This window comes from Gopherus evgoodei, chromosome 10 (assembly GCF_007399415.2).
Source record: "Gopherus evgoodei ecotype Sinaloan lineage chromosome 10, rGopEvg1_v1.p, whole genome shotgun sequence".
NCBI classification, from domain to species: Eukaryota; Metazoa; Chordata; order Testudines; family Testudinidae; genus Gopherus; species Gopherus evgoodei.
In genome coordinates, this window is record NC_044331.1 from 62,569,153 (window position 1) to 62,594,846 (window position 25,694).

A 25,694-nucleotide genomic window follows, 5' to 3' on the forward strand; every position below is an offset into this window, starting at 1 on the left:
GGAGTGGATGGGTCACTACAAGAACTAATTTCCCCCTGCTGATACTCTCACCTTTTTGTCACTGTTTGAAATAGGTCACCTTAATTACATTGGCCTTATTAGCACTACAAAGGTGATTTTTTTCCTCCCTTGATATTCACCTCTTCTTGTCAACTGTTGAGAATAGCCTTCTTCCACCTTAATTGAATTGGCTTGTTAGTACTGAACCCGCAAACACTTGGTACAGCAACTCCCATCTTTTCATGTGCTGTGTATTTATACCTGTCTAATGCATTTTCCACTCCATGCATCTGATGAAGTGGGTTTTAGCCCATGAAAGCGTATGCTCCAATATGTCTGTTAGCCTATAAGGTGCCACAGGATTCTTTGTTGCTTTTTACAGATCCAGACTAACATGGCTACCCCTCTGATACCTGACTCCCTTTTTAAAATGTATTTTCAGTATGTCTTTGAAGCATATCCACTGCCCTCTGAGAGCCCTTCTTCCCTGACTTAACTGAGAGAAGAGTACTTGCTTCAGGAGGAGGGTGTCAGGCATACATACACAGTGTCCAGGCCAGCAGAATTGATGTTTCATGACCTGCACTTCTACACTGGTGATGTTGGCTGCAGAGAGAACACTGATGTTAGTGTGTCGGTCTTCCCAGTTGATCCTGAGAATTCTCTTGAGGTAGCACTGCTGGAACCCTCCAGCCCCTTGAGATGTCATCTGTATCTAACCCAGGTCTCACACCCATAGAGAAGGGAGGGGATGACAACTGCCTTGTAAAACAAGATCTCAGTGCCTGTTTGCAGATCCCTATCATTGAAGACTCATTTGAGTAGTCTTCCAAAAGATGTGCTGGCGCGGCAGATCCTGTATTCAATTTCTGTGTCAGGGATGGCTGTTTGGGAGAGGTGGCTGCCAAGATATGGAAAATGATCCACATTCTCCAGGGGTTCTCTGCTGATGGTGATTTGTGGAGTATGAAGTGTAGTTTGTGCAGGTGGGGGCTGGTAGCATACCTTGGTTTTCCCAATGTTGAGAGAGAGATGCAGGCTGTGATAGGCATCTGCAAAAAAGGTTTAGAACTGCATTTTGTAACTGGCAAAATGGTTCCTCTAAGCAACAAAAATGTGAGGTTTATCACATGCTCAAAGCCAAAGTCCAAAGCAGGCTACGTAACATCAAAAATAAGTGGTAGCAAGAGAAGTCCTCTGAGATCCAGGGTTTCATAGACCAGGATGACTTGAGAAGCTTCTTTCAAGCTCCAAAGGCCCAATCCTCTTACATTTCCAGGATGGCTCCACCCTCCTCAATGACAATGCAGCTGTTAAACAATGCTGGAAGGAACACTTTGAGAGCCTACTAAACCGTGAATCCACAGTCTCTGAAGACACCATCAACTCTATTCCACAACACTCAGTAATGGAACACCTTCTCATCCCCCATCTTCTGATGAATTCCGGCATGCCATCACCCAGACAAAAAAAATCACAAGACACCAGGCCCAGACAGCATCCCAGCTGAGGTATTTAAAGCTGGTGGAACAATGCTCCAGCACAAATTTTGCCAGCTCCTCGACAAAATCTGGATCTGCAAAGAAATTTCACTTGACTTTAAGAATGCCAACTTTGTTACAATAGTCAAGAAAGGGGACAAATCTTTGTGCGGGAACTACAGAGATATTGCCCTCCTCCATCTCAAGGAAGATCTTTGCCTGGATCCTACTAAATCACCTTCTCTCCCTTACCAAGAAACTGCTCCCCGAATCACAGTATGGCTTCAGGCCATCCAAAGCATAACTGCCGTGACCTTCGTGGCATGACAGATTCAGGAAAAGTGTAAAGAGCAACACCAAGAACTGTTCATGGCATTCATCGATCTAACCAAGGCCTTTGACTCTATCAGTCGTGATGTCCAATGGAAGGTGTTGTGTAGGTTTGGCTGTCCACAGAAATTCATCTCCATTACCAGACTATTCCATGATAGGATGACTGCCACCATTCTGTGCAACGTCTCAGAGGCTGAACCATTCATCATGCACACTGGTGTCAAGCAAGGCTGTATCCGTGCTTCAACGCTCTTCTTCATTTACCTGCCATGATCCTGATTCTCATCCATGGAATTGGGATTGAGTATCGTATGGATGGTCAACTCCTCAATCTCTGATGTCTCCAAAAAAAAAAAAAAATCTAAGAGCACAAGAATTGGCATCAATATGCACATGACTGCGTCATTCGAAAGTGGAATAAAGATATATAGTAACTCCTAACTTAACGTTGTAGTTATGTTCCTGAAAAATGCCACTTTAAGCGAAACAATGTTAAGCAAATTCAATTTGCCCATAAGAATTAATATAAATGGGGGGGGGTAGGTTCCAGGGAAATGTTGTTTTGCCAGACAAAAGGCATTATATCCATTTTAAACAAGCAATTTAATACAGGTATAAAGGTTTTTTTAACAGTTTTAAAGAAACAATTTAATGCTACAGTCATCACTGCTGAATATGAAGCTTGGTTGAGGTGGTGGACTCAGAGTGGAAGAGAATGGATTGTCCGGCTGCTACTCTTGCTGTTCTTGCAAGCACTGGCACTGACTTTGCCAGGGGCAGGGGGATCAGCACTTGGCCCAACCACTCCACTCCTTCCCCCAAGCCCCCACTCTTGAACCGCCTCTTCTCCTCCCCCATCTCCTCCCCCTTTACTTCACACGCTGCATCCTCGCTCCTCCCCCCCCTTCCTCTCCTCCCTTCTGAATGCTGCTAGCCAGCTGATTCCCGTGGGCAGGAGGCAGAGGAGGGAGAGGAGAGGCGCACTGAGTCCTTGCTTCTCCCCCCTCCCTCCTGCCCACGGCAATCAGCTGGCTTGCGGCGTTTAGGAGGCAGGAGGGAGGGGGGAGGAGTGAGGACTCGGCTCACAGGTTCCTCCTCCCTCCCCTGCCTCCTAGACATGGCAAACCAGCTGATTGCCCCAGGCAGGATGTAGGTGGGGAGGGAGGGAGGGAGGGAGAGCCTGCATGCCAAGTCCTTGCTCCTTCCTCCTGCCTCTTAAACACCGCAACCCAGCTGATTGCCACTGGCAGGGGGAGGAAGGGGAAGGCGCTGATCTGCGGAGTCTGCCGGCAGGCAGAAGGTGCTGGGCAGGCGAGCAGGGGGGCATAGGGAGCTCATAGAGAACTGTGGAGAAAGCAGGCAGCCAAACAACATAATACTGGAGCATTGCACAACTTTAAACGAGCATGTTCCCTAATTGATCAGCAACATAACAATGAAACTACATTAACAGGGACGACTTTAAGTGATGAATTACTGTAATGTAAAAGGCATCTTCATACCATAACTGCATCCACTAGGCATAGTATTGGTATAAGTATTTTGCTGGGGTTTTTTTGAAAATCCGCACTCTTAACTAAAATAATTGTACTGGTACTAAATCTGTGTATAGACCCAGCCTAAGTTGCTCTAGCTAAGTCTGAAAAGCCAAATATTGTGAAGCTCTTAATCTATGACCTAGTTGATGGGGCTTTGAAACAATCTGGCTTCGACCCCCATCTGAATTTTGTCCTCCGACGTTTGCTCATTTGTCACAATCTGGCCCTGGTTCAGCAAAGCAGCTAACCACATGCTTACATCCCATTGACTTCAATAGGACTTGAGTGCTTTGTTGACTCAGGAACTATAGTTGTAATTCTGAAGCATCAATAGCATGTCTGATGCAGTGGAGAGCTCAAAGGATGAAGTGATCCCTCTCCAAATAGCTTACGTTCGAAATCAGGCAAGCCATGCAGTTCAGATACACAAAGCCCAGTTGGAGGTCAGTCTTAGTGATGCAGAGTTTTGGGGGGAAGAAGGAGGGTTGATAAATATTTTTCTGTAGTGGACTTTCATCAGCAAATTTTCAAGGTGTGTGTTTAAAGAAGAAGATGGTGGTTCAATGCTACAGAAGATCAAAATGTTTCAAGGACAAGGAGGCAGTAAAGAAAAAAGGCACAAAGAGTGGATGAGAGATGAAAGGGATCTTCAGGAGAGTAGCTTGGGGAAGGGCTAGCACAAGCAGTGAGATCCTATCATCTAGGTATGGTAAATGGCAGATCATTATCATAGCTGTGGGCTATCTTGGCAATCACTCAAGGCCTCCGAATAAAGGCACGATTTGAGCTAGAGGTGAATGTTTATGCTCACGTGTTTTTCTCGTAAGGGGAAATACAGGAGAGTGGCTGATCCTATTAGACTGCAGCTTACTTGTACATGTAATAAAAGTGTAGTTTGTTTCATATGACAGAAGCTACAGAAAGGAAACTGTTGCTGAGGTAATATCCAATTCTGGGGCCAAAGCAGTTCCCCCACCTCCCTCTTGGATTTGTGAATTTCATAAAGATTAAGCCACTTAATATGTGGACATGCTAAGAAGAATTTCAAAGCCATCCATACTGATGCCTGAGGAGGCATATACAGTTGGAAAAATATACTATATTCCACAATTTATGGGTCACCGAGTTGAAGGGAAAAGTGCGAAGGTGACAATATAGTGAACAATTCACTACTACATCCCAGTTTGGAAAAAGGCTATTTGATCTGACACAATACAATTTTAAAAAAATAACTAAACACCCATGCCCAACCAGTACATGTATTATTAATCCACTTATCCTACATGAAACTGCTGCATACACCATTTGGTTTTTTTTTCCTTTGGACTTAAATCAAACAGGCATTGTTGCACAGCTTTTAATAAAAATCTGCAAAATTCTCCCTGCTGGAGTCTGAAGTGCTCTCTATCTACCGGAGAAATACTGAGTGTTGGTATCGCACCATTACTTGAGAAAACCAGGACTGCATGTTCTGAAGGTAACATTTAAAGGTTTTACATACTGGATGAAGTTCAGCAGGAAACTTTTTGCACACAGATTGTATGCTCCAAATGAGCAGGAGAAGAAGGAAAAGGTTGGACTGCCTCATGAGCCTCTAGAGAAGCAGTGGAAACATCCTAGGTTGCACAAATGGATTACCACAGATAACACTGTACACAAAAGTAACTGCATATGCAGAACATCTGTTTAAAAGGTGATCATTAAAGTGACTAGATAATGTACACAAGCATTGGAGAATTACTTCAGGGTTTTGAGAGCTGATCTCATGCTATTATGTATAGCTAAGTTTTAGATGCAGACCAACAATCAATCATTTGTAATAAGTGTTTTAGTATGGTACAGAGATACAGGCTCAGCAGGGATAAATGTTATTTAAAACTTAACATATTTAAATTACACAATTGTTGAAGAGAAAACCTAGTGTTTCCTATTGAATAGGCTTGCAAAACAGTTCGGTAAACAGAAATCAAATACAGGATTGAATCTCAAGAGATGCCAGCCACCTGCAACACATTGAAGGTAGGAGGACTTCAGTGGGAATTGCACATGCTCAGAATCTCAAGTTTGGGCCCATGGTTTGAATTTGGACATACTTGGTCTGGATTTATATCTCTTTCTTCTAGGTCTTACAATTTTAATTAATGATCATCATGTAACCAACATCATTCTAATCTTGAAGTATTGTGTGACTTCTCTCTTTGTGGGCACTGTATTCATTGACATAGCCCAGAGTTAATCCATCTGAAATTCATCCCTAGAACTATCATTTGAGAAATGGGTGAACCAGAACATGCACTTACTTAAATTGAGGTATGTCACGGCAAAGTTCTACATTGGGTCGTCTTGTTCTTCCCTCCAGACGGGTCTGAGCTACTTTCAGTGGGCACTCCTTTGCCATTATAGCTCTCTCCAGCAACATGATTGTGTTTTCTGTCTGGAAGATTTCTTGAAGTGTCTGAATAAAACAGAGCATTTTTATAGGCCTCACCATATACTTACTTGGAATTCTACACTATTACCCTTCTCTACTTCAGTTTATATGTAAGGATTTGTGTTGAGCTATATATGAAATAGCAAAATTAGCCCAACATATGGACAGCAGCTTCCATGAGCTAAGGGGAATATTTTCCACTGTTCTCAAAGGGATAATGAACAGAAGATAGGAATCTCTATGCAAGTATGTTTGTCCTTTTTTTTGTGTAAAGATCACGATTAATGGGAGCTCTGAGCCCAGAACAAGAGGAACCTAGAAACATGCTTTCTGGGAACATTGTCCAATGTTTAAATACCCTCGCCAATACAAAAATGTATGCCTGGTTTCTGGTCTGAATGTCTCACTTCAACTTCCAGCCCTTGGATCATGGCATGCCTTTTTCTGATAGATTGAAAGGCCCATTATCATTTTCTGCCAATGCAGGTACCTATGGACTGTAATCTAGTCATCCCTTAACCTTCTCTTTGTTAAATTAAGTAGATAGTCAGTCATTATAAGCCATGTTTTCTAATCTTTTAAACATTCTTGTAGCTCTTCTCTGAACCCTCTCCAATTATCAACATCTTTCTTGAACCGTCGACACCAGAACTGGACACCGTATTCCAGCAGCACGTGCACCAGCAGCAAATACAAAGGTTAAATAATCTCTCTACTCCTACTCAAAATTCCCCTTCTTATGTACCTGGAGGATTGCATTAGCCCTTTTGGTCATAACACTTCACCAGGAGCTCAAGTGCAGCTGATTATCCACTATGACTCCCCTCCCCGCCCCATATAATCTTTTTCAGAGTCACTGTTTCCTAGGATAGAGTCCCCCATCCTGTAAGTATGGCCTACATTCTTTGTACTTAGATGTATACATTTGCATTTAGGCATATTAAAATGCATATTGTTTGCTTGTGCCCAGCTTGTGTATCAGCAAACGGATCTCTTGATTTATTTACCACTCTCCCAATTTTTGTGTCATCTGCAAACTTTACCAGTGATTATTTTGTTTTCTTCCAGGTCATTGATAAAAATGTTCAATAGCTGTTAAATAGCATGTTGGTTTCTATTTTGTCCTTGTTTTTCCTAGGTGTGACGTCACATTGCCTCGCTGATTACAGGACCAGCTATAAACCGTTGAAAAGTCAATATGATCATGGAATGTGCATTGTCTCAATCCCAGGCCATCAGCAGGAAATAAGCCCCTCAGCAACATGAGGTCTATAGGCCTGGGGGTTGGAATCCACAGATACCTTTTTGAAACTGATCTCCTCTACCACAGCAGAAGTTGCTGCTGGAAATGACAAGGCTAGTGAATGGTTCAAGGTTATCAGACACTGGTTTTATTTTTAAAATGTGCATCTTCTAATTAAAACTGGCTAGTTTCTGACATCACTTTGTTGTTAATCAGCAATCAATCTCCTAAATTAAGGCAACCAAGTATCTTTGTTCCATATTGCATTGGTTTAGTACTGAAGATAGTATCTGTCCCTTCCTCTGAGGGATACATGAGTACACACACACACAGAATAGCTAAGTGGAGGCCCCTACAATTACATCTCAGAGAGCTATATCAATTATTTGAGGTCATTTCTAGCAACACCAGAGCACTCTGGTAAGTCTACTTGAAAACAAGCCTTGTCTTTCCAATTGCAGACTGGGAGTTTTGTAAGTAAAATGGAGTGTAAGTTCCTTAGACTGGCTCCTGACCCCCTCTCCTGATTGTGCAGAAGTAAAACACAGAGCTTTTCTGGGAAACAATTTCTAATAATGGCGTACTGTCTAAAGCCAGTTTCAAAGAGGACTTTGTTAGAGTAATGGGTTATAGATTAACAGGAATTTATTTCCCTTTTGCTCCATTCTCCAATTTGCTCTCACATCAAAAAGATGCAGCTTGAGCAGTGAAAGTGTTGCACAGGTGCTCATAGACATGGATAAGCTACCATTTTCATTCCAAGTTTACACTGATTTCCTTATTTCTACCCATGTCATGGTGTCAAAAATCTTAGGACAGTGACCCATTTTGGCCCCTTGAATACCATTGCATACTCCAAATGTTTCAGCAATGCCTTGTGCAAGAACACATGAATCACATTCACTCTTTGACATTAGAGCTGAATTCAGAAGTTTTTGAAAAATCCTCTCTGAGCAGAGCAAAAAAAAAAAAGCAGTTTTTGTGTAAAGCCAACCTTTTTCAAATGGAAGTAGCCCCAAAGGGGAGATGCCAATGTAGTTAGAGCAGCATAATTTTAAACTGTAAAGTAGCATGATTGCCTCCAATAACAGTACCCTCCATGCCCAGGAGCCCGTAGGCTCTTTGATTTAAACTATAATAAAAATAGGAAAAACAGCAGGGAAAAGTCAAAAGTTTTTTGTTTTGACTGTACAGTGGCAGATGCAATTATGTGTAAGGTAACATGCTCCATCTGCTGCATTAATTTCACTGATCCTAACTCTTCATAGCCAATGTGATCAACTCATTACTTGACACCTCTATAATCTGTATTGAGGCATCAGTATGTCTAGTAACTGAAGTCCTTTTTATCCACAAAACTGGTACAGCACATGCATTGACAGTACAATCTTCTTCAGGTTGCCTCACCCTGGAGGTAACAGTCTTTAGCGGTGAGAGGATAGGTAAACTTGAGTGCCCATTTAGATTTCTTGCCTCTCTTTGCCTGAGACTGTCAAGTGTGAGTGATTTTTGCAACCCTTAGCCCAATTTTACTCTCTAAATTAATCCACATGGCCATGGGTACCACTTTTCTGATTTTGTCCTCTTTAGATTATGTTACAAGGGAACTGATACAAAGCCAGTTATTTATATATCCAGTCTTTAAACGAAGACACTTACCTGAGAAGAATCCCCATTATAAAAATCACTAACCTATAACTGCACTGGTCCTTCTGTCACTTTAAATTGTCTGTTTGAAACGGTTAGCTTCAAGGAACCTCAGACCGCTTGGGTGGTCATAGTTGGTACACACGGGACTAAAAAGGAAGAATCATATGATTCCATCCCAAGAGAGATGACTGCCTGAGAATAGAGGTGGAGTGCTCTCAGAGAGACCAGGTGTGGCCAGAGGTGCACTCTGTCTGGTATCCGACAGTTGTCGCTCCATGCGCTCCATTATCTGACAGCATGAGATGAACAAAATAAGGCTAGTAGTTGTAGCACATTCATAACCTTTGGAAATGGCAATGCTGATAAGGACTTGGATAACCCTGAAAAATACCTAGATTTCTCCTGAGGTAGTAGGCATGTTTTGGGGATGTAAAGGAAATTTTCAATGCAGATAGAGATCCCTACATTTCAGAGAACTCCTGCCTTCTCTAGGGCTTGTCTTCCCACAAGAGTTCCACCAGTTTAACTGAAATCTGTTTAAAAACTAGTTCAGCTAAACAAATGCAAACCCCTGCCTGGATGGACATTTATATCTCTTTAACAGCTGGCTTATGCAGGTTGAGTACAGGTCAATATAAGTTATATAAACTGCTGTGGCCACTCAGAGATTTGCATGAGTTTAATCAAATGGTTTTTAAACACTCTTTAGTTAAACTGATGCATCTTTCATATTTAGAGCAGACAAAGCCAGGTCAAGCTAAACTAAGATAAGCCACATAGGCCTTACCTATACACAAATTGTATTGATTAGTTGTACAGTTTAGAAAATGATGTCGTTACATCATTGCAACCCCATGTGGCTACTTATTTCAGTTTGAGTGATTTACATGATTTAGCTTGAGTCATTATCACTGAAGGTTTGTTCTTTAAACTCATTTAGTTTAAACTGGTGCAAGTTTGGGAATAGACAACACAGCTGTTGTCAGGAGTGTCAGGATGGCAGGCAGCTGCCCAGAGACTTTGATCCTTAAGGAGGCTTTGTCTGTTTGTAAAGTGTTGGAGGATTTTCCCTATAGCAAAACAGTCTGATTCTATGACTAGAACGCAGGTTGTACTGAAAGGCAGTGAAGCTAAGAGTAGCACGTTTCTCCTGCTCATATTAGCATTTCCTTTTGTAATTTAGTAATCACCATATAAGTAACCTTGTATATACTTACACCACTAGCAGTATGAGTTTTGTAGCCACCTATTCCGCAAAAGAAAAACTTAGTGATAAGATTGTATTGTTATATAAACAGATATTGTACACACAGTGCGACCAGCTACATATAGCGTATTTTTCCTCCTCAGGATAGAAATCAAAGCGAGAGACCTAATTAAGTTAAATGGATTGTGATTCATTCTGCACAAAATCCACATCCTTGTTCTCCCCATATAGCAAACACAGTAGGTCCAAAAGGTTTTGTTTCTGATCTATTGTTGCTGTTCAAAAAGTAGAACTTGAGTAGTTTCCAACATCAGTAGAATCTCCTTTGCCCTTTGTAGCTTTGCTCAGTGCTGCTAGGGTTGTTTTTAATATTACAAAGAGCTCTCCCTCCTACCTTGGCAAAAGATCTGGTTTCTAACTATGTTGCCAGTGGTTTAGCAGATGTTTGTGGGTGAGATCTTACAGAGCCTCTTACTATTATGCCTCACTCAGGCAACTAAAATCACTATTTACCTTTAATGCAAACCAAAATATTACTTCAGCCTGCATGGGTGTAACAGGAATCTGAGGGAAAGAAACACTTGCTACTTCTAGAGGTTAGCCATTCCTTATCAGGGTCCTCCTTTCCTGTGTTTGTATTGCAGCTTCTGTCTCTACAGTAGCTCTTTCCATGCTATGCCTGGTTGTGTGCCAGTGGGCCAAATTCACTAGGGTGTAATTCCTTTGCCTCCAGCAGTGCTACACATGGGGTGATGATATTCCAGCATATTAATCTCACATTTGTGAGTACTACAATTCATTCCAAATATTTTTTAATTTAAAAAAGTGTAATGCAAATAAAAAATCTGGCCCAGGTCTCCTCAGCACATAAAACATCAGGCAAAAATGTATTCATAACTAATTCTTTACCTGCTGGGTGGGTCCCGGATTTCTGCTTAAAATGGAATGGAGGACTTGTGCATTCTGAGTGAGGCATGCCACGATGGTGCCTTTTCAGCCAGACCCAGCTACCAGCCCCTCCCTTGTTTGTCTCTTGAGCAGGTGGATGAGATGATTCAGGTTAGCTTAGCAAGTGGTTCCTGCCTGCTTTACTGAGCAATTGAAGCAGCTCAGAATAGACTAGGCGCCACACCCTGGAGGGGAGAGGCAGTTTGAAATGTATTTGTGAGGGAAAAGAAACAGGGGGACTCAGCGGCCCCTTGTCCGCTGCGGTGACTTAGTCTGGGTGAGCACATGGGAGGTTGTGGGAGGAGCAGGGAAGTGGTAGGGATATGCCCAAATGTGAACAATGCAGTTCCATTGGCCACAGTCCCAGAAAGCAAAGCATCTCCTGTAACCTATAAGCTGTGATAGTGACTAGGTCCTGCCCCCTCTCCTCCAGCTTGAATGAAGTATTCTATTAAAAGCACAGAGCTTTTTATGATGTGGAAGGGACAGAGCAGAGCCCACTATTATCTACTATGGACAATGCTGAGCAGATCCAATATATGGCAGTGCGTGTTTTACAAAAGTCTAAGCTTGACAGACTCCATCCCACAACTGTGTTCTTAATCTCCTGTGAAAAGCTCATTGTCTTGAATTTCATCTTCAATGAGCAAAGAGAACATTAGGGCCAGATTCTCACTCTGGCCCCATTTCTACCCTATCTCCACTTGTGTGCAGGAGCAGTTTGTACCTTTGTGTACAAGTGTTAGCGTTTTCAGCCCTGTGTGTGTGTGTTGCTATGTGTCAGACCCGTGACTCTTGAAAAGCTGCTTTTATTTGTATTAGTATTCTTACACTCCACTTCTCACCCTGAATGTGCTGGTGATGGTGGAAGGAGGCAGGAGGTTTCCCACACACCAGTGGTTCTCACCCTGTCATCTATGGACTCCTCGAGGTCCACAGATTGTCTAAGATATCCAAAGGGGTCCACACCTCCAAATGTTGTAGGGTCCACAAATGAAAAAAGATTGAGAACCATTACAATACACAGAGCCCAAGGTCCCATCAAGACAGGAGGCGCCATATCACTTGGATCACAGCCATGGAGGGAGACGTAGTTCTGAAGTTTGATAGCGTTATCTTATGGGTATGGCCCTACCAAATTCATGTTGCATTTTGATCAATTTCATGGTCATAGGATTTTAAAAATCCTAAATGTCATGATTTAAGTTATTTAACTCTGAAATGTCATGGTGTTATAACTGTAAGGATCATGGCCCAAAAGAGGGTAGTGGGGGAGAGGGGGTTATAAGGTTATTGTAGGGGGGTTGGGGTATTGCCACTCTGATTTCTGTGCTGCTGCTGTTAGTGGCACTGGCCTTCACAGCTGGGCAGCCAGAGAGTGGCAGCTACTGGCTGGGAGTCCAGGTCGAAGGCATCACTGCCCCAGCAGCAGCAGCACAGAAATAAGGATGGCATGGTATAGTATTGCTACCCTTATTTCTGGGCTGCTCCTTTCAGAGCTGGACCCTTGTCCAGGAGCCACCACTCTCCAGCAACCCAGCTCTGAAGGCTGTGCAGAAGTAAGGGTGGCAATACCATGGCCCCCCTACAATATTGTTGTAACACCCCACCCTGAAACCTCCATTTAGGTTGGGATCGCCAGTTTGAGAAATGCTGGTCTCCCCTGTGACATCTGTATAGTATAGGGTAAAAGTATACAAAAGACCAGATTTCATGGTGGAGACCAGAGTCTGTGCCGCAGTTTTCATGGCCATAAATTTGATAGGGCCCTACTTATGGGTAGTATCTAGATTAGTTATGGTGGGTTTTGTAGCATGTTCTGGGTAATAACAAGAGATGTCTCCATGCTTGTAAAACCAAAGTGTCTCTTTACTAAAAAAGCTACCGAGGTGCTGCAACTGCAGAAAATTCAAGCCATGTGCACACAGACTGACTTCCTGGGACCTCCTGCAAACTATTCTCCTCCCTCCAAGTTCTGTACAGGTTTCTATAGCAGCACACTGCTACTACTGCAGTTCTTCCATCTCTGCCTGGCAGCAAGGACCTCATAACTGATACTTTTCTCTAAAGTCACATTATTGGACTGGAGGTGCTGTGAGTGACAGCTATAGGGTGAATGAAACATACTGTATAACCATATCTGCATAGGCCACACAGCCTTCTGCACAGGCAATGAACATGCATTTGCTCCCTCCAGAACATGGAAGGCATGGGATTATCTTGTTCTCTTATAGGAAATTGAATGAATGCACGTTTGTTTTTCCCCTCAAGTAATATACAGTGACAAGTACAGAAAAATCATTTTTCATGTTTAGACTTCACTCAAGCTACATGGGGCTTGTGCAATTTGCATTCTTTCAGTTAGCAAACTTTTAAAATTTAAGAAGGGTAAGCTGTGACTCTAATTGGGAAGCATTTCTTTTTATTGTGGCTGTCTTTATAGAGCAGTTGTCATTAGAAATGCTCAAGAAGTTATGAGAGTTTTACTATACAAGTAAATCACTTACATTTTTTCACAGTTTTATGTGTTCAGCTATAATTTCCCTTTGAATTAGCACAAAAAACAATAACTACAAAACACTCCTTACACCATATGACTTCAGTAAATGTTCAGATGTATTGCTCACAGAGCTGAGAATATTGTGAAAGCATATTATGCACAGTCAAGGAAACTGATTACTGCCACTGAAAAAGTATTATTTGAACCTGCCTGTGAACTCAGAATATAAACTGAAGACATGCAGCCATCTTTAAACTTTGACTGCTCATGTTTCTAATAGATGTGGTTTAGGCTTATTCTGTGTTCCTGGCCTCTATTTTTTTTTAAACACCGTCGTCTAGAACACATAAAGAAAAATGCCCTAGAGTAATCACCTCCAACGCATGGCAGAAACTCTATACAAATAGCCTTTGATTACACATGCTGGCTACACATTGGATTAAATCATTCAAATAATCTAAAATGCATAACCGGATTGGAGGGGAGAATCACCAGATAGTGTTGCACCAGTCTACGTCATTTCTGGAGGACCTCCAAAGGAGGAAGAAAAAACAATAAATCCTGAATTATATGTTCCTGAAAGAGTCTAACCAGAGATTGGCTTCAGCAGCTGCCCATCATACACCTTTCACTTAGAGAAAATAAGCAGAATTTTGTTCTGTGGCATTCCTGAGGGTTTATATAAACTGCTGTTCACTTCCACCTCATCAAGGCTGTGGCTGTTACTGGCTGGATTCAATATTACTGGGAACAAGAGCTGTTGAAATCTCACTCATACTTCATGGTGTGATCAGAATAACCTTACACACAACATATTTTTAAAATATTATGCTCAGTCCCTAGCTGTGAATGTCCTTGTTTCTGTGTTTTTTGCTAAGTGCCTAGGAGCTGAATACACTAAGGTACAGCCAGGTAATAACAAGGTAGCTGCAGCATTCTGCCTCGGTGTTTTGTAATTTCCTCTGTTTGTTTCATGGGCTGATCTAATGTTCTAGTTGTGCATATTTCATGTTTACGTAATTTCTTGCTAGTTGTGTCATTTCCCTGAGTGATCAGTGTAATTATGGTTGACTTCACAATTAGTGTTACGACAACTGAGCATAGTATTTCAAGGTTTAATAATTATATGTAATCTTTGACTAAATTTATCCCTGGTACAACTCAGAATTTAAATCGAGTAAGTCAAAGCTGGATGAATTTGGCCCAACATCTTTTCAACTGTATCTATCTTAAGGTTTTATGCTGCTGCTGAGATAGGAATGCTGTCCTCTATGTAAAATCAATTAGCAATAGATAAGTTCCTAGGAGACTTCATGGTGTCTCTGGCTCTTTTCTTTTCAGGGTCAAAAAAACTACTTGGGGGTAGTGTTTTGATTTGGTTGGTTGGTTGGTTGATCTGTTTTTAGTTTCAGGTCACTTTTTGCCTTCTGGCTTTTTAAGATTTGTTTTGATTAGGGGGGAGAGGCGGTGAAGGGGGTAGCATCCCGAGGTCCATAAAGAAAGTAAAAGGCAGGTACATTTAAAACAAATATTTATAACACTTCTTTACAAAGTGTATCATCAACCTATAGAATTCTTTGCCAGGCAGGTCATGCAATCAAATATTTTAGCTGGATTGAAAAGAGGCTTGAATAAGTATGAGTAGTAACATTTGTACAGCAGTTGTGCATGTTAAGACAGGGATAATCAAATTTCGTACTTTAGAGCACCAGCTGATCAACATGGAGCCTGCCTGGAAGATTTTTTCCTCCTCCTTATACAGCATTACACAAGGGATTAGGCACACTGTGTGTGTGGAGGGTGGTGCTGTGGACTTGATAGACCATTGCAAACTTTTCCTTACAAAGCTTCACAATAAAAAAAAAAAAGGGCTGTACTACTCTTACTTTATTTTTCAGTTGTTCACTAAACACACACATTAAAGTCAGACATTCTTTTCATGAAGTTTGGAATTTTTGCTCTTGCTAATTTTGAAAAAATATTTCTCAAGCAATCAGACTGGACTGTTAAGAACCAGACTTTAATCTATATTACACAAGTACTGTTAATACTTGTTCTTTGCAATCATTAACAAAGTTTTAATTTTGAATCTCTTACCTCCAGCACCTCCAATTTGCTCTGGTTCTAAACTGATGAAGAAAACCATTTCCCCTGTCTGAAAATACTACATCCCTAAATGTTTCCCTTCTAGGTAACTTACTCAATATGTCCATCCCTGTATTTCCTACCATACAGCCCTTGCTAAGTGTAAGGGAAGGTTTTACTATTGCATATTCAGAAGATTAATATTACCTTGGGTCAAATTCTGGTCCCTGTGCCAAGCCTGTGTAAACTGATTTGGCACAGATAGGCTCTGCAGTGGTTGTAGGGGAGGGATTTTCCCTCCAGCCACTGAGCAGTAGCAGAGCATCAGTAATGCCAGTCACAGATTTCTTGCATAATAATACCACAGCCGTGTGTGTGAGAGAGAATGTCTTCATCTCCATTATAGTATTAGCGAAGTTTCACTTATGGTGGATGGTCAATCCAATCTGTCTTCACACAGCAGCTTAGCAAAGTCCCTCTGAGTGTGCCTACACTGCAGCTGGAGGGACCTTCACAACCTAAGCAGATACACTTACGCTAGCAAGGCTCAAGGTCACCCAACCCTCTGCACTTGAGCTGGGGTGGCTAACCCGAATCTCTGCCACAGCCACGATTCCCACACAACTATTTTTAACCTGTTAGCCCTACGGTTATGTCTACTCTGGAATCCAAGATGTTATTGTAGCTTGGTTAGACATACCCACACTAGCATGGCTAAAAATAGCAGGTTAGATACAGGGGTGCCATCTTCAGCAATGCAGGTCTGTACGCAGGGTCCCTGGTGTGCTTGTACAGCCTACACGGCTGCATTTACACTATTTTTTACCTGTTCTAGCACTGATATGTCTGCCTGGGCTGCAGTCACACCTCAGATTGCAGTGTACATATACCCTGAGTGTGAGGAGAGTTCCTGTTACATTGCAGATCAAATCACTTCGATTCGTACCAAACTGAACAGACCCTTAGAGCTATAGCAGTGTCACACAATTGTGGTCCCTCTGGCCATGCTCCCAACTTCCCCTCTCCCCCATGCTCTGTCATGAAGTGCTTTACTATGGAGTACTGCCCCATGGCATGCTGGGAGGACAGGGTTCTTCTCCATGGCCTGTCTATGAACCATTCCCTTCCTTCTGCCCCACATGGAGGAACCACAGTGGTTTTGCTCACACCAGTGAGGGTAGGAATTCTTCCAATATCATGCGATTAATCAGTCGTTCCCTGCTCTTCCCCACAGGGTAGCATTCAGGAGAAATGCATGAAGTGACTTATTTTTCACCTCTACTTGTTTGTCGGCACAGGCTTAATATGTATCTATTTGTGGACAAAAATATATATTTCCTCCTTTAAACAGGTTTTTGTGGGCAAGTTTGAGCTGATTGTACCAGCACACCTCTTTGCAATCACTTCTTAGTCACAGTTCACTAATCATCTGAGACTTTTACTCTTAAACAGATTCCAATATTAAAGAATAAAATAAACTGTTTGTTTAACTATCCAGAATGGGCATGGAAAGCTATAAAAGCCTGAGATATGACGGCTGAAAATACTGCATGTGTGTAACCCAGGGTCAGTGGTGTAACCTGTTGTGGGGACTGAGTCCCACACCTGCCCCCTCCACTCCAGCTTTTTACTATCCACTGTATGTGCTTTTCAATGTGACTGCAGGTCCAACACGTTTTCACAACCACTTCTTTCCTCCCCCATCAAGTTTTAATATGTTTTTATCTAAGCCTATTGTAAGCTAAGTGCTGAGGTGTCAGGCCTGGCCCTGCCCTTGTTACTAAATTCATGAGCACTCAGAACAGCCTCAATGGACAGATCTATGGCAGCTGACCTCTGAAAATATTTCGAAGGAGGTATCCAGATTCTGATTTTTACTGTAAGGGAGAGTGTCAGACACTTTACAACTATCGTAAAATCTAGAACCAGGAGTGAAGCAGTGCAGCCTCCTTTGATCCCCTCAATAAAGAATGGGGGCATAAGAATGTAACATGTATTTGTTTTTTCTTTCTAGCTACCATGTAAGCATGTTCTATTGTTGCTAAGGAAAGAAAAAAGCCCTTCAGCTTTCTCTAAAAATAAATTATTTGATCTTAGGGGATGAGTGATGGAATATCTTATTTAAACATGTTGGAGGGGAAGTGGCTAGATACACAGAATCAAACTGAAGTTATGATTTATTAAGCTTGCTTATATGGCTGCCTTTGTGTTTTTGTATTGTGATTGTTTTTGTTTGACATGAAGGGCCCAGGTGAAACAGTCATGGACACAATCTAAATAAATAGGCTGGAGCCTTTTGACTTCTTCCAAAATACAATCTGTTTACTCTTTTTGAAATGGCCTTTTATTTCTTCTCTCCATTGTTCTTCAAAATGTTGTCTGACAAACCAGCACTTGTTTGTTTTTAAATCAAACCAGTTTGGCAGCAGGGAGAAATAAACTAACTCTTCTAGTTGTAAATGCTTTTCTGCACTCATATAAAGTAAAAATGTCCAAATTAAAAAAAGCAGTTCACTCTCTAGTATCAAGTTCTGTAGTGTCACTGGTGCACTATGCTGTGTTTTACCATCAGAAAATATAGAGGACTGTGACCTTTATGAGTTACAATTTGTTGTGAGTAGACCAATGAATGGGTATGGCTGAGACATAAAATCTAGCTTGAATTGGTAGCTAAGGCATGTGGCTTACCAGCTGCAGTTATTTATATTTTCATGGTTTTACTAATCATGTCTGATTTTATAAAATATTTTATATCCATGTACAGATGAGCGGCAGAAAGTCAATGTTGCAGGAAGGGTGGGGCTGTGTTTTACCTTTGGAAATTCAAACACTTCTGAAAATGTTACAAGTGTTCTGTCTTGTACTTTGCCAACTGAAATAATCAACTGTTTAGGTATGGTATAAAACAGGACTATGTAAACATGTCACTTGTGGTCTGATATGACTGCTTCCCACAGTGACTATAGGAACCTCTCATATGCAAACATCTTACTCCGTTGTTGTTTTCTGGGAGAGTGAAACCAAGGTAATTATCCATGTTAATGTTGATCTTGGAGAAAAGAGATGCAAGCATTTCACAGAAAGACTGGCACTATGATAAGACTTTCCTTTTCTTTCCTGGTGTGAAAGGGTGGATGTATTTTCCCCCCCAATTCTAAAATGTGGAATCTGGCATGGGGTCCTTAAGGCTATAACTGGACAGTCTTTCTTGTAAAGAGGAATGGTGATAATTACATCCCAAGGGTTCTGTACTATATTCCATGGGCTATTCAGTTCACTAGCTTCAAATTCTGGTTCTGGGACAGTGCAGAATCCAGCTTGAGAACCCAGTAGGCTAAGGGACATAATCTTATTTTTTTCTTGGGGGATATCTATGCTGAAACCCCCCAAAATGCCATTTAGACCCCATCTACAGACCTACTTCCTGCGACAGTTGTTAGATGTGATCATCTAACCTGATAACCTGTCTAACCCAGGCCATTGGACTTCCCTTAATTATGCCTGCTTCCAGTCAAAAGGCTGTAGTTGAACAAGAATACATAGTTTAGAAAAAGATCCAGGCTTGATTTAAAAATTTCCAGGGATAGATAATCCACCCCGACCCTTTGTAAATTGATCCATTGGTTAACTACTCCCATGGATAAAAATTTGCATCTTATTTCTAGTCTGAATTTGTCTAGCTTCAACTTCCAGCCATCGGTTCTTCTTATACCTTTGTCTGCTAGGCTGAAGAGCCTTCTATTCTTCACCCATGAAAGCTCATGCTCCAATATGTCTATTAGTCTATAAGGTGCCACAGGACTCTTTGCTGCTTTTACAGATCCAGACTAACACGGCTACCCCTCTGATACTTCTATTATCTAATTTCTGTTCCCCCTGTAGATGCTTATCGACTGCCCAAGTCACCCCTTAGCATCTCTGAAAAGTGGCCTGTGCCTCTCCCCATTCCCCCATGTGTAAGGAAGGAGCCAGGCTCCTTACCACTATATGATTTGTAAAATGTCTTAGAACTATAACAGAAAAGCAGACTAGAGGGGGTCAGGGGACTGTTCTACACAGAAGCTCCACAATGAACCAGAAGGAGACTGACTGGCTGTCAAGGGACCATTTTTCTTGTCCTAATAGTTTCCTGTTCCATGCGGTAAAAAAGCAACTTAGTGAGTCTGTACTATTTCCTCATGCAAATCAGCTCCTGAAAGACTCCTGTTGGACTATGGGTGTGTTAGCCTCACCTGGCAGCTTCCCCAAAAGAAGTACTGGGAAGGAGCAGCTAGTTAGCACCCACTGAAAATCCCATGGGTGGAAACCTATGGCTCACTTCCAGAGTAAGTTAGTGATGAGGGAGAGTCCCAGGTGAAGTAAGGGTAACAGGAAACAGCAGCTGGACAGAAATGTAAGAATGAAAGCAGACTTACTGACCACCTACAAGTGTTCTTATAAGACTTCCCTCCCACTGGCTTGGATGTTTGCTCTGAATTTGGATACTGACCATTTTTAGAGTTCAGACAAATAACCAAGTCTCCAACAGCATAAAGGAAAAGTACAAAGCTGATCTTTGCTAAGACAAAATGTCTGCAAATTTCTCTCTTGTTCTCCTGACTGAATGCAAATTAGTTCAGTTTTTACAGTCAAAAAATGTGGTGGAACAATTGATATATTCAGTAAAATGATACAGCCTGCATTATCTTCATCCTGTGTGGTGTCTGATGACTAGTTCAGCAGGATCAAGCCCTTTCAGTTTCTAAAGTAATGCAGCAAAGAGGCAAGGGCTGTGCCAGTAGATTTGGTTGGTTTTTTGCCCCTTTGTGCCTTATCAAATCCACGAAATCTGTTTTCCAAAACTCACAATAATAAGTTCTTAGATGCATACCTTGATGTTCCAACCTTAAGGGTTTTGAAGTTGATTTAAGATAAACTTTGTGAAGTCTGTTAGGAACAGCTGAGTTTAACTGAGCTACATCTGAATGAAGAGGGCTAGTAGCTATGCTCCCATGATGTGATCCTACCTGGGTTGACGATGACAAAAGTCCAATGGGAAAAGGAGTGCAGTTTGATTGGCCATCTTTTAATTGTTCGACATGATCATTTTCTCACTTCCTAATAGGGAACAGATTGTACAGAGCACTCATCTTTGATAAGAGACTGGCATGCCTGGTAACACACCAGCAGTGCTGGTAGGAGGCCAAATTCTTTCATATACAGATGGGTTACTGTATAGTCATTACCCTGAGTCTTGTGTAGTTCGTTACCTTATGGATGCCAGAGTTGGAGACGTTGTCATTGTTGGGCAAATTCCTGGCAAAACTTTTGGTGCTGCACTTGACATAAGAAAAACTGGAGGAAAAAATCTTCATTGCATAGATACACTAAATGTATCTTTAGCATGTAAGGAACTAGAGTAAATGAGGTCTCCTTTACAATAGTGTGCACAGGTCTGGTCTTTGTAGAAAAGGATATTTGAAAACAAGGAAGCTAAACAGAATCCTAGAGGAGCCCAGTTTGTCTCCACACTTTGTATTTTAAAAACACAAACTCAGTATTCTTTTGTAAGGAATCAGTAGGCTCAGTCTGCAGCTGCTGAGTTCAATAGCAGAACTGCTATTAACTTGGACAGATCTGCATTACTGCCCCACATTGGTGTGTCAGTAGAAGAGGGTTTAGAAAAAAATCGTGAATTAAACGGTAATAAGTCACCAGGACCAGATGGTATTCACCCAAACTGCAGAACTCCTAACTGAGGTATGTAACTTATCATTGAAACAAGCTTCTGTACCATATGACTGAAAGGTAGCTAATGTAATGCCAGTTTTTTAAAAGGGCCCCAGAGGTGATCATGGCAATTACAGGCTGGTAAGCCTAACTTCAGTACCAGGAAAATTGGTAAAAACTATAGTAAAGAACAGAATTATCAGACACATAGATGAACACAATTTGTAGGGGAAGAGTCAACATGGCCTTTGTAATGGGAAGTCGTACCTCACCAATCTATTAGAATTCTTTGAGCGAGTCAACAAGCATGTGGACAAGGGCAATCCAGGTGATATAATGTAATTGGATTTTTGGAAAGCCTTTGACAACGTCCCTCACCAAAGGCTCTTAAGGAAATAGTAGCCATGGGATAACAGGGAAGGTCCTCTCATCTATCAGTAACCAGTTAATAGGCAGGAAACAAAGAGCAGGAATAAATGGTCAGTTTTCACAATGGAGAAAGGTAAACATTGGGGTCTCCCAAGTATCTGTATAGGGACCTGTGCTGTTTAACATACTCATTAATGATCTGGAAAAGGGAAGGAATAGTGAAGTGGCAAAGTTTGCAAATGACCAAAATTATTCAAGATAGTTAAGTCCAAAGCTAACTGCAAAGATTACTGGGGGATCTCACAAACCTGAGTGACTGGGCAACAAAATCCCCTAATGTCAGCCCTGGCTTTTGTATGCAGAAAAGCAATCGTTGTGACATGGGGGGTGGGGGGAGTGGAGTTTTTATTGCATATTCTGGTTTCTTTACATCTTAAAATAACCTGTTAAGGAATTTACCAGCCTACTTCCATTGTAAAAGAATTGGCCCTCTCGTTCTCCTCTTCAAGTTCTCCTGTCAGAGAGACTCTGTACCTGGCCAAGGGAGGTATGAGACTCCAGACTCAGTCTTGTGACCTTAAGCATACCTGCCATGCTCTAGCCACTGACATTGCAGGTTGCTCGGGGTGAGTCAGGAACTAAACATCACACAGAATCTCTGACACTGGAAATGAAGACGTCTGAGAATATCAGTTCAACTGGCATTCCCCATTATTTAAGGAATATCAAACAAGTAAAAGCTTACAGATCAGTAGAAACATTTTGAAGGCAGACACTGTATGTACTAACCACAGCACACAACATAGTCACCACTACAGTATCAATTACAGACAGCCCTATGCCAGTGGAATGCATTGATCCAAGGTTTTATACGTCTAATTAGATCAGTTTTTACAAGCCTAATTCCAAAGGAAACCAAGTAAGTTTTCTGAGGCATTACATTAAGTTCACAGAGTAAGATATAAGCTATTCATCCAGAACTGTATGTTTAAAACACACCCATTGAACCAGGGGTTGAGAGATTAAAGTTCTTTATGGGTCTGAATTTTCACTGACTGACTTTTTTTTTTTTTTTTTTTACACAAGTGATACGAAACAGAACACAAATGCAACAATGCATCAGAAGACCAACTGCATGAATTATCATCCTCACACCCATGGTATTGGCCCTTTCAGATAATTTTTGGTCATTTCCTCTGTCAAGGTAGTAATTATAAAAAAAACACTGAGAGATTGGTTGTGTTTGTCTGGAAGAGATTCTGACACTTTGCAAAGTCGAAAAATATTTGGGATTCAGAAATGGGTTCCAAGCCTCATTAAATAAATAACTCTCACTGGTTCCAAGACAGCAAACCTTTTCAAAGAACACTCTCCTCCCCATTTCATAATAGTAGCCTGCTTAGCTGGGGAAATAATTTGGCACACAAGCAAAGGGATTAACGGTTGTATTCATTTCTTGAGAAATGAATACAGAAACAAACTGAAAAGGGTCTTTGCGACCCATTGTCTAATGACTTGTAGATTTAAACAGAATCATGAATAACTGCTTTTCAGAAGAGTCATAGACCAAAGGCACAACAAAGGCAATGAAGAAGCTTGGTCATTCATAGGTTTTGGCAGCTGTTGCTTAGTGCCTGCCCCCCTTTGTTAGCTTGTCAAATGACTGGCACCCCCTGGGTCCAGTTCTTACGTCATTGTTCTATGACAAATTCTTTGGGTTCAGGAGAAGGGGCGTGAACTCTAAGCCGTCTGCTAGCCTTAGCTGCTGCTAAAATATACCAAACTGTTCAGCAGGTAGTTCTTTTTTTATCCCGGCTCTCACTTTCCCTCCTCCTTACATCCACGCCCACACTCTGGAGATATTGTCAAAGCCACCATCCTTAAGGACATAGAGCATGGACGGAATCCCCATCAAATTCTATCAACCATCTTTACCAAAGGATTTGTTGAGTGACCCAGGCACTCTCTCTTTCCATAAGTGCTGTCTTTGGAGCAGCACACTAGGGTCAGGTATCGAAGCTAGAGTTCTTAAATGGCAGTGCAGTGAATTACCACTAGGCCAGAGACTCTCTGAAGCTCTGGTGTGTTGTCCTGAAATATGTAATGACAAATTGGAAAGATACACTGAAACTGTGAGTGGCTTAACAAAATAAGCATATGAAAATGTCAAGCTAAAGAAAAACAGAAACATAACCTTGAACCCACACCTGGCACCAACTACCAGTTTTCTTTGATATATTCAAAGCACATGTTGTACTTTTCTCTTGTATTCTATTGTAATTACCTTCAGCAACCTGGGAGATTATGGGATGACTAATCTATTGGTGCTATGTAAGCGCTAATTATTAGCACTATATCTCACCAACTCCTGGTAATGCAGTACTTACACCAGAGGGATTCTTTAAAGAGAGAGAAAACTGCAGTTTTCTAAAGGAGCTCTGCAGACTTTGCTTACCAACATGGAACATACAAAATAATAACTTCCTTATGTAAACTGAATATTACTTTCTTCCCATTTCATATAGCAAGTTACTGAAAAGAACTGTACTGTTACAGGGACACATCGCAGCTAAACTTGATTTTAGAAAAGCACTTCAATGTTAAGTTTTTCATCTAGACTGTACTGAATGTTTCAAGTATATTCCAAATGTAGGAGATTATTTGATAATATCCCTATCACCATGGGACATATTTCCTGTTCAGATTGCTGATACCATACATGGCACTTTATACTCCTATGGATACTCTTTACTCTACTTTAATACTAATAATTTATACAATTTCAGGCAAACCAGATGGCAGGAAAAGCCCTAGTGTTTCCAAATGCACGTTGAAGCAAACTTGTCGTCTTTGTAAGAGAAAGAGGCTTTTCATGGAGAACCTAGCTAGTCTAACTGAAGTCTGATGAAAGGATCCCAGTGAGTCTAGAGAATTTAACGAGATTCCAGTCAACATGTATCTATCGGTACAGAGGGAATATCTCTTGTTGACTTTGTTCTACATGTTTTAGCTAATCAACTAATACTGTCGAGTCTCTTCTTAAACTTCAGTGAAAGAATTACTGCAAAGCTAACAAAGGTGGAATTTAAATACAAAACTGGCTATTTAAATACCATCCAGGGTTTGCATAAGTGTGAAGAAGAGAGATATAATGTATGTTTGAAAAGTCAGATTGTCTGATTCACCAAAGAACAGTAGACTGTTTTTCTTGAGCATACCCAAGCTGTAACTTAGGTTAAGGATGTGGGAGATATTTATATCAAAGGGGATGAAGCAACTTTGAGCATGAATCGCTGAATACTACAGTGGCATTTTATAATCCTATTAAATGAGAAGGCAGTCTTCAAGCAAGAGAAATGTAATATTTTTATTCTCCTAGAAAGGCCTCAAGCTGGCTTCTGATTTGGGTGAGGAAATTGAGGAAAGTCTCTACCCAGTTTGTTTGGCATATGTGCTGCAAATTTGTGTTTTTGCAGCTACAATTTACAAACCCCTTTAGGCCCCTTGAAAGCTTGACCTTAAACAATAATGCAGATTTTGTTATTGTTGTCAACAAAGCAACAGAAAAAGATTCCTGCACAGACAAATGAAACTTCTCTGCTAGCTATTACATCATCATTTTTTTCTTTTGCAAAAATTCAAGAAGAAGTCTCTTTTAATGAGGATTTATTGCTTACTTAAATTATTCACTTTGGGTGCTAAATTATTAATGAAAGAGTGAAGGATTAAATAATTCAGGTCAATGCAAGAGCTGTGAGAGTCTGGAGCTAAATGAGATAGCACAAAGGCCTTGGGGGAGCTTCTGCAAGTCAAGGGTGACTTGACTTGCAGAAGAAAATAAAAATGGGTTGATCTCACAGTCATTACACAGGCCACCAAGCAATGGGAATTATGGGTGCAGAAAGATCTTTGGGATAAGGAAAGTATGTGGTTAGTGGGCTAACCTTGGTCTGTCATCCATAATCTTCTTCCATCTGTTCTACTAGTACCAGGTAGAAAATGAAAGAAATCTACAAAGTTAAAAAGCCCACATGGGCACTGGTTTTGCCTGTACAGACTTCTCAGTTTTCCCTGAACTAGATAAATGAAAATTCTTAATTAAAATTAAAAAATACTTAAGTTAAAATAAATGTTCTGTGTGGACTTTCCCCTTATTGCTTTAAATAAACATACAATACACCTCATCTCAATATAACACTG

The 25,694-nt window shown here is 41.1% G+C and overlaps 1 protein-coding gene across 1 annotated transcript in view; it reads right to left on the minus strand.

Moving 5' to 3' along the window:
* TEKT5 (tektin 5) overlaps positions 1-25,694 on the minus strand; it is a 55,832-nt gene that overhangs the window by 9,732 nt on the left and 20,406 nt on the right. Inside the window, exon 6 of the mRNA XM_030579089.1 lies at positions 5,653-5,807. Coding sequence (XP_030434949.1) covers positions 5,653-5,807 — 155 coding nt within the window. The remainder of the gene's footprint in view (positions 1-5,652; positions 5,808-25,694) is intronic.